The sequence below is a fragment of the Triticum dicoccoides genome, chromosome 2A (genome assembly GCF_002162155.2).
Source record: "Triticum dicoccoides isolate Atlit2015 ecotype Zavitan chromosome 2A, WEW_v2.0, whole genome shotgun sequence".
Taxonomy (NCBI): Eukaryota; Viridiplantae; Streptophyta; class Magnoliopsida; order Poales; family Poaceae; genus Triticum; species Triticum dicoccoides.
The window spans coordinates 108,960,170-108,970,311 of record NC_041382.1 but is presented as its reverse complement, the minus strand read 5'-3'; the positions used below and the strand labels follow the sequence as shown (position 1 = coordinate 108,970,311).

The window sequence follows — 10,142 nt, the reverse complement described above, 5'->3', positions numbered from 1 at the left end:
GCAACGTATGCTGTAGCCAGACTTGCGACGCCTGAATCGGACTCCTCCTCAGACTCCACCTCCACCTCCTCAGAAGCGGACTCCTCCTCTGAATCCATTTCCTTGCCAACAAACGCACGTGCCTTGCCAGATGAGCTCTTCTTGTGTGATGAAGACTTTGAGGAAGACTTGGAAGAAGACTTTGAGTATTTCTTCTTCTTCTTGTCGTCAGAGTCATATTCCTTGCTCTTCTTTTTCTTTTTGTTCTCATTGTCCCAGTGTGGACACTCAGAGATGAAGTGGCCAGGTTTCTTGCACTTGTGACATGTTTTCTTCTTGTAGTCGTGAGCAGAAGCTTCATCATTCCTTGAGCTTGATCGGGAAGACTTTCTGAAACCTTTCTTCTTGGTGAATTTTTGGAACTTCTTCACAAGCATAGCAAGTTCCCTTCCAATGTCTTCAGGATCATCCGAACTGCTGTCAGATTCTTCTTCAGATGAGGAGACAGCTTTTGCCTCAAGGCACGAGTTTGCCCATAGTTTGGACCGTAGATATCTCTTTTCTCAGAAAGCTGAAACTCATGTGTGTTGAGCCTCTCAAGTATGTCAGACGGATCGAGTGTCTTGAAATCAGGACGTTCTTGAATCATCAGGGCTAGGGTGTCAAACGAACTATCTAGTGATCTCAGTAGTGTGTTGACGACTTCATGTTTGGTGATTTCAGTAGCGCCGAGGGCTTGAAGCTCATTTGTGATGTCAGTGAGTCAGTCAAATGTGAGCTGGACATTCTCATTGTCATTTCACTTGAAGCGGTTGAAGAGGTTGCGAAGGACACTGATTCTCTGATCTCTCTGGGTTGAGACGCCTTCATTGACCTTGGAGAGCCAGTCCCAGACCAGCTTAGATGTTTCCAAAGCACTCACACGACCATACTGTCCTTTGGTCAGATGACCACAGATGATATTCTTGGCAGTGGAGTCTAGTTGAACGAACTTCTTGACATCAGCAGCAGTGACACCTTCTCCAGCCTTGGGAATGCCGTTCTTGACGACATACCATAGGTCGACGTCAATGGCTTCAAGATGCATGCGCATCTTATTCTTCCAGTAGGGATATTCAGCTCCATCGAAGACGGGGCACGCAGCGGAGACTTTAATTATCCCTGCAGTCGACATAGCTAAAACTCCAGGTGGTTAAACCGAATCACACAGAACAAGGAAGCACCTTGCTCTGATACCAATTGAAAGTGTGTTATATCGACTAAAGGAGGGGTGAATAGGCGATTTTTATGAAAGTCTTCAAAACATGGAAGTTATGAAGACAAACGATAGAAATAAACCTATTACCCTGCAGCGGAAGGTAGACTACACTAGGCAAGCCATAGTCAAGTATTCAATAGAGTGAAAGCACAATGACTAATAGCAGCAATGTAGTAAGGATCAGGTAGGAAGATATTGTGAAGCGACACAGAACACGCAGTCACTCAGTGAAGACAAAAGATAGTGCGAACATACAATGACTTCACAAGGAGTAACAGTAAGTAAAGGGAAGGGAAGATGAAACCAGTGACTCGTTGAAGACAATGATTTGTTGGACCAGTTCCAGTTGCTGTGACAACTGTATGTCTGGTTAGGGCGGCTAGGTATTTAAACCTTAGGACACACAGTCTCGGACACCCAGTCCTGAACACGCAGCTCAGGACACCCAGTCCTTACCGTATTCCCCTTGAGCTAATGTCACACAGACCTCGCCCAATCACTCTGGTAAGTCTTCAAGGTAGACTCCCAAACCTTCACAGACTTCGTTCACCGGCAATCCACAATGTCTCTTGGATGCTTAGAACGCGACGCCTAACCGGCTGGAGGATGCACAGTCCTCAAGTGTAATAAGTCTTCAGATCACACAGACAAGAAGACTTAAGTGATGCCTAATTCTCTTTGGCTCTGGGTGGTTAGGGCTTTATCCTCGCAAGGAATTCTCTCTCAAAGGCTTCGAGGTGGGTTGCTCTCAAACGACAAAAGCCGTACTCTGAATCTGAGCAGCCAACCGTTTATGGTTGTAGGGGGTGGGCTATTTATAGCCACTTGGCAACCCGACCTGATTTGTCCGAAATGACTCTGGGTCACTAAGGAACTGACACGTGTTCCAACGGTCAGATTTCAAACTCACACGACAACTTTACTTGGGCTTCAAGCAAAGCTGACTTGCCCGACTCTGGACAAGATTCGCTCTCAAAGTCTTCACTCGAAGACATAGGTTTTGTTTAAGCATCACTTCAGTCATTCTGACTGGTTCTCTTGGACCCACTTAACAGTAGGGTGGTTCCTATGACTCAACACAGAAGAAAGAGAACTACGAAAGATCTAAGTCTTCGAGCTCCATAGGCTTCATGTGGTGTCTTCTCTTGTCATAGTCTTCAATATGAGTATCTTCATATACCACCTTTGACTTCAATGTCTTCATACATTTTTAGGGGTCATCTCTGGTAGGAAAACTGAATCAATGAGGGACTTCTACCTGTGTTATCCTGCAATTCTCACAAACACATTAGTCCCTCAACTAGGTTTGTCGTCAATACTCCAAAACCAACTAGGGGTGGCACTAGATGCACTTACACCAACGCTAGCAGCGGCTGCTGCACAGGTTGCCTCGGGGGTGCCACGTCTTGGCGTCGATATTCTCGACGTGGTAACGCCTCCAACAGCTCCTCCTGTAATGAAGCAAGAGAAAAGGCAGTCTCCAAATCTTTTGGCTGATGCAACATAATGCCTGCTCTAATCTTGGCTCTAAGCCCTTCCAGAAACTGGGTTGTAAAGTAAACAGAATCGAATGCAGGATTATGAGCTAAAATGTGATGCATCAATTCCTCAAAATGCTGCATATACTCATGCACCGTACCCTTTTGCCTCAATGTATTGAACTGCCGGATATGTGCCTGATATTGCTCACGCCCAAACCTGGTACTCAAAGCACTACAAAGTGTTTGCCATGTGAAAACAGTGTGTTGTGACTCATGCAACTATAGCCAACGAGCTGCATTGCCCGTGAAGTGCAGAGTCGCTAACCTAACCCACATCTCCGGAGCAATTCCAAAAACATCAAAGTATTTTTCACATCTGTTCTTCCAGAATTGGGGGTTGTCCCCGTCGAAAGATGGGAAATCCATCTTCGGCAGTGCCCAGTGCGCATGGTGCGAGTAAGGCAGGGGGTTTGCTCTTGCACCAAGCTGCCCGACATGGGTTGATCTAGATCTATGGCAGTGCGAGTTTCAGAGGGATTAGAGCACGCACCCTTGACCGGAGGCGGTGCCAGGGTGGTGACCACCCCATGTACCAAGCCCCCGGAGTTGAAGACCTCACCGTGGCCACTTGGCCCATGTTGTTGCCCCAGATCGGCCGCCGGTGGTGGGGGCGCTGGCCGTCGCGGCTGCTCCTCCGGGATGGATGACGGATTCGCGAGCACGGGATGGAGCGCGATCCTACCCACTTGGGTACGGAGTTCATCGAGTTGGCCTTGGAGATTCTGGACCGCAGGGCGCCAAAGCTCCAGCGATTGCTGAATCGCCTCCAACTTGGCGTCGTTGGCGGCGCGGCTCTCGTTGACCGACTGGATCAGCGCCGCGAGCTGCTCCTCCATCGCCGCCGTCTTGAGCGCCTGCTTCGTGCTGTAGCGCGGGCGAGGGTACGTTGTCTCCAGGTCGCCTAACCTCTGATACCAGATGTAACGGGCCCGATCTATTGAGGGATTGGAGTGGGGAAGAGAAAGGGGATCGGCAGGGGAGGGGAAGGAATTTAGGGTTCCGGAGGAGAAGATCAGCTCCTCGCTCACGGCCGATTCAATATCCACTTCATCGATATCCTCAGCTTACACAGAGAAGGCCTAGTTATACAAGAATGAGACGGGCTGCAGCCCACAAGGTCAAGCATAGGCCCAACCGAACCGACCAAACTAATCCACTCGGCCTCACAGTCCACCAACCACTGGGACCGTCGAGTCCTTCTCCTCCAGGCACTTCGGATCCACCATGTCAGTCGTGACAGCCTTCCCCACAATATGTGAACCTCCCACGGTGAGAGCAGAATTCAATGATTTTCACACAAGCTACAGTAGTTTTCTTGGTTTCGGTGCTAGGAGTGTAGCTAAATTTACTTTCTTTTCTCATTATAAATATAATATAAAGTCACGTTACTTTTTGTATGCAGCATGCTACACTATACTACCTTGCAGGCATTGAGACTGCCTTTATTTCCGCAAAAGATAAATAAATGAGACTACCCTTTTTTCATGGTAATACGTGTCACATTCATATCATAAAGATTAAATTACAAGTCACGTAAAAGCCGACATGACAAAACTGAAAAGATAGCAGAACATCGCTAAGCTTAACACCAACGTCCGTCACCTGCCTTCGGCACCACCACGGCAGTCACTAAAGGAAAAAAAATGACGGATCACCTCCTCAGCCTAGCTCGACGCCCTTAGCTGCTTGTTCATCTGCGTCCCTCGTAATCGCACCGTATGATCAAGTAGTCTTGATTGAACAACAGAAAATAAAAATACAAGTACATAACGTGCACACATATTAAACAATTTACAGTTGCTCCTACTTCGAGATCACATTGCAGTTAGTATCCACGAACACCACGGCTTCAGCTTCAGGATCTCTGCCAAATGCTTCACCAGCTGGTTCCTCGTATCCAAATCCAATTGCCGGTCCTCGGTGGTTACAGCGGCAATGGTGGCACCGGCTACAAAGACCGTGACGACGGAGGCGGCGGCTATGTCGGCAATGGCGGCGGTGGGTGCCAGGACCGCGGCATTGGCTTCAAAGGTTTCGGCGGACATGAAAATGAAACGAAAACTGACATGGCAGTCCGTCAGGTAATCAGGTCCCGCGCTTGACTGAAGCTTCTGAAGTGACTTGCTTCTGGGCTGAGACCACGCGCGGCGCCGCCGTGCCGGAGGCTCCCCTCGATGCTCTTCTCCGCCGTCAGGCACGGGCTCAGACGGCGGTTCCGTTCTCCTGCCTCGCCGGCGAAGGCTCCCGCTTCCCCTTCCGCCGCGCATCGCCGCGGCTCTCACGCGGACGCCTCGCCCGTCTCGCACTCGTCGCTGCTCCTCCGGCTGCGGTCAGGCCCCGCCCTCGCCGAGGCCCGGCGGCTGCACGCCGCTGTGCTCGTCGGCGGCCACCGCCACGGCGCGGTACTCGCCGCTCAGCTGGTGCAAGTGTATGCTAGGCTCGGGCAGATCGAGCACGCGCTTTGTCTGCTCGACGGAATGCCCAGGAGGAACTCCTTCGCGTGGAACGCCGCGATCAAGGGCCTCGTCGACGCCGGACGGTTCTCCGAGGCGCTGGAGACGTACCGGGCAATGGTCGACGATGGCTTGGCTGCGCCAGATGGTTTCACGTACCCGCCCGTCATCAAGGCGTGTGGCGCGCTTGGAGCGGTTGAGCAGGGCCGAATGATAAGAGAGCATGTGGAGGCAGGAGTTGCCTGTGGTGACGCGAAGCCCAATGTGTTTGTGCAGTGCGCGCTCGTGGACATGTTTGCCAAGTGTGGGTGTTTGGGCGAGGCGAGGAGTGTGTTCGAGAGCATGGAGCAAAGGGATGTGGCCGCGTGGACTGCGATGATCGGAGGAGCTGTGCATGCAGGAGATTGGCTCGATGCGATGTGTTTGTTCAGTAGGATGAGATCCGAAGGGTTCTGGGCTGATTCCGTGATCATTGCCACTGTCATCCCAGCGTGTGGCAGGGTGAAAGAGTTGCGAGCTGGAACAGCGTTGCATGGATGCGCGGTAAGATGTGGAGTTGCTGATGATAACTGTGTTTCAAATGCTCTGGTTGATATGTACTGCAAGTGTGGCTGTCTGGAGATGGCTGATTATTTGTTCCGTTCTATCGATTTCAAGGATGTCGTCTCTTGGAGTACATTGATTGCGGGGTATTCGCAGAACGGGATGTATCATGCGAGTGTCAGTTTGTTTACTGAAATGGTTGCTTCAGGGTTAAAACCAAATTCCAATACCATGGCAAGTATACTTCCGAGTCTTTCTGGCCTGAAGTTAGTCAGGCATGGAAAAGAGGTTCATGGCTTCTCGTTAAGACATGGACTTGACCAGAGCAAGTTTCTGGGGAGCGCATTTATTGACTTCTACAGTAGACAAGGATTCATTGGGGAGGCAGGAACCGTATTTGAGCTCATTCCAAAGAAAGATTTGGTCATATGGAATTCAGTGGTTGCAGCGTACGGTGTGAATGGGGATACAGATTCTGCACTGTGTGCATTCAGGGCGATGCAGAAAGTAGGATTTAAACCTGATCATGTGACTGTTATTTCAGTTCTTCCAGTATGCAATCACCATTCCAGGCTCATACAGGGTAAGGAACTACATGCTTATGTCGTTAGGCATGATATGAGTTCTATCTGCTCAGTTAGTAACGCGCTTATAGATATGTATTGCAAATGCTGTTGCCTAGAAATGGGCAAAGATATTTTTCAGCTGATGACAGAGCGAGATACTGCCACATATAACACATTGATTTCTTCTTTGGGAAAGCATGGCCATGAAGATCAAGCCATAATGTTATTTGATCAATTGAAGAGAGATGGAATTGCTCCTGACAAAGTCACTTTTGTGGCTCTACTATCTTGTTGCAGTCATGCAGGCCTTACTGAGCAGGGCTTGCACTTTTACGATTCCATGTTACAAGACTACAACATTTCCCCAGATAAGGAGCATTACTCATGTGTTGTTGATCTTTACAGCAGATCTGGGAAACTTGACGATGCTTGGAAGTTCATTTCAAGTTTGAGGGAAGGGACAGAAATAGATGTTCTTGGATGCCTCTTGGCGGCTTGCAGAGTGCATAACAGAATGGATATTGCTGAGCTAGTTGCAAAAAGAATATTTGAAAAGAACCCCAGTGATCCTGGCTATCATATTTTGCTGTCCAATATATATGCTGATGCTGGAATGTGGTCTGATGTGACGAAGATCAGAACCATAATAGAAGAGAGGAGTTTGAAGAATAAAACAGGAAACAGTTTGATTTAAGTTGATAAGACCATAAGTCATGGATTGCATATATTAATCGTGTTTTGCTAAACCAAGAGAACCATTTATGGTTTGATGAGGAAAATACACCTGAAAAGGCACTCCAAATATGTCAGGCTGTCATCTATACTGCCAATATTCAGAATTTGAGGAAACACCTTATGGTTACTTTGTTCTGTATGATGGATATAGAAGGCAAGTTTATAACTGCTGATATGCACAGATAATGTCGAGCTTGGGGGAGAGTATGTCAGAGAAATATCTACTGTCTTCAGCAAGCTCTTAGAAGATTTTCTTCATAGGAAACAATTCCATGTGTGTGGATCCAGGCGAGTAAAAGGTGAACTGGATAATAGTTAGTGCATTGTACTTCTTTTGTAGTCATTAGTGCATTACTTCATTTTGCCTACGGTCTTATGCACCTTTTTGCTATTTATTATGTAGTTATAACTGAATAAACAGAGACTGTGCTAATTTATTTAAGGCTAGAACTTCACATTTCATTCTCTTTGACTGCAATCAGGCTTTATATAACATGCTGAGTAGCTTCATTTTGCAGTCCTGTTTTGGTATGGGACCTATTTTTCTGGATTGCTTAGTACCCCTGAATCCGTATTGCTCCGTTATCAACCTAATCTGTTCTAATGCAGATTTTCTTTGGTAATTATCAGGATTGTTTTCATGACTTCACCAAGTACTCTATTACTGTAATGTACAGCTGTTGGCATGATAAATCATTTATCAAGAAACAAAATGATACTTTTGAGCTCAGGTGATTTCCAGAATTCCAGCGCAGTCAGACTTCTTCTGTACTTGTGTCACAGGCAATCGCAATTCCCAATCTACTAGTCTGAAGTTCTTTTATGTGACACCCAAAGTGTTTTTTTTTCTTATGGTATTCGGAAGAAACAGCAACAATCCAGTCCAAGTTTGACGTCCAGAACTTCAGATGTTGATGTTTGCGAAGAAAATATGGAGCTATGCATATTGGATTTTGAGGGAAAAATCAGAAGCCCTTCCGGTAACTATCTGAATTAACAAATGATCGTTTAAAATATCAGTTTTACCATGATTCTGAAGCTTGTTCACCACAGGCGCGGCAACTAGATCAGGCGACAGATAGGCCAGGCATCTAAATGTAGTCTCTCTCGTCGCAGGGTTCAGCATACTACAAAGCATGCTCGTGTTTAAATCTCTTCACCTGTTGCTATCATACAGCAGTGACAATGTTTCCATCAAATAGCGCCAAAAGCAGAAAGAATAAAGTGGATCACGTAAAGCATTCAGATTTCTCTTCTGATTCAAGGTATGAATACATATACACAAGGATAATCAATCAGTGGAATTGTTGAGCCTAGGCAAAAGAGTGGGCTCACCGCATGTCTACATCAGATAGTGGATTCCCTGCCTATCTGATTGTTGCTGCTGTCTGAAGTATATGCAGAGGACAGCAAGTTGGCCTATTATTACAGCTTTTGTTAGATCCATTCTGTTTCCAGGAATTGGTGGGACAGGCTGCTATACTGACTTTTATGTCCGTGGCGGTGATGCATGCCGATGCTTCGGGAGAGCTGGGTACACCCGTTTGTCATACTACTTCCTATCGTTTCTTACTTTTCAAAGCAGAAAACGTCGCTGTTTGATCTTATTACTTGTTTCTGGAGAGTTGTATCTTGTACGACCCAACTGTTCAAGTAGAGCTTCTGTGAGTTTTCATCTCTTGAAGTGATTTCGTGGATCAACTAGTGATGTCTTCAAGGACTAAGCAGGCTAAATCACTGTGTTTTCCACTGCTGTTGTTTTTATCGCCATTTGTTAATTTATTTAGTTCCTTATGGTGTAAGACTGACAGGTTGGCCTGCAAGATCCAAGAGAGAAATGATTTATTGCCATATCCTATCCAGGTCACATCGGCACACCAACTCCGAAAGTTCCAATGGCCGGTATGATTTGGGCCGCCTACCTTCCTGCAACGGTAACCATCTCCCGCCACAGAATCTGGTATTCTCGGTTTCTATATACATGAACCAAATTAATTGTGATCAACCCTAGGCTAGAAGTCTAGAACCTGTTCTTAGCAGCTAACCGCCAGCTGCAGATATACCGGAGGAAGCAATGGAAGCTAGCCAGCACATGTTCTGGAGTCTTGCTCTGCACATTTGTCCACACTAGGCTGGTTACTAGACTGGTTAGCATTTGTTTATGCCTAAGCTCTGATGATCATTGGCTCCCTGAAACATAAACAACTGGCACGTCCTACTGCATTGTGCAGGGCTTCGGGGAGTGAGCTTGAACGAGTGGCACGCCCATCCATGTGGGCAGGGCAGATGAGAACGATCTCCTGATTATGAGGTGCCGACCCACGCCCTCTCTTGACGCTGCTGCCACCGGCGCTGCTTGAATTCATGTTCATGAACTGCTTGGCTGTCCTGTTTCACCAGTGAGAGGAGGGGGAGGGTTGCTGCTGCAAGAAACACACGGGCTTGGACGTTTGCTTGATCCTCATAATTTCTGCAGTAGCCAGTAGGGGTCTGGTCTGGCCTGGCCCCATTCATGGGCAATGGCAATGGCTTGGCGTGCAGCAGCAGGGTATCCACATGCCCCGAGACCAGTCCGGCGTTTGAAATCGGCAGAAATCACATATCTGATCTCAGGCAGAAATCAAATCACAAACTGACCTGGTCACGAAAAAAATTTCACTCTGCTGACCCTTTGGTGTGGCGCCCGACATCCGGGCGCCGCACCCTACTGTGCAGCGCCCTTCCCTTAGGCGTCGCACATCCTGCCAGCGTGGCAGCCCTGGTCCAGTTGCGGCCCCACACGCACCTGTGCAACGCCTAAGATCTAGGCGCCACACACCTGTAATGTGCAGCGCCTAGCTCTTGGGCGTTGCACAGTCTGTGTTCCACTTGGGCTGGCCCCACCCTCTCTCCCCTCCCACCCCCACCCCACACACCCCCACCCGACCCAAACCCTTAGACTTGCGGCCCTCCTCTCTTCCCCTCTCCCCCTTCTCAAATCTTGCAAATCCGCCACACACCGTGGATTTCGAAGCCAACCCCTCCCTTAAGGTAATCTCCTCCGATCCCCTCGTTTTCATCCATAGGA

General features: G+C 48.0%; 1 protein-coding gene across 2 annotated transcripts; it reads left to right on the top strand.

Annotated features, from left to right (window-relative positions):
• Positions 1-4,729: 4,729 nt before the first annotated feature.
• Positions 4,730-8,877, top strand: LOC119353666 (pentatricopeptide repeat-containing protein At4g33990-like). 2 transcript variants are annotated; one of them, XM_037620318.1, is made up of 3 exons: positions 4,730-7,374; positions 7,706-8,055; positions 8,192-8,877. In XM_037620318.1, exon 1 carries the CDS (start codon positions 4,953-4,955, stop codon positions 7,032-7,034), a length of 2,082 nt encoding a protein of 693 aa, XP_037476215.1. In that variant the 5' UTR covers positions 4,730-4,952; the 3' UTR covers positions 7,035-7,374; positions 7,706-8,055; positions 8,192-8,877. The 2 variants fall into 2 exon arrangements, with proteins under 2 accessions (XP_037476215.1, XP_037476214.1); XM_037620317.1 differs by having other exon boundaries at positions 8,129-8,877.
• The last annotated feature ends 1,265 nt before the right edge of the window (positions 8,878-10,142 follow it).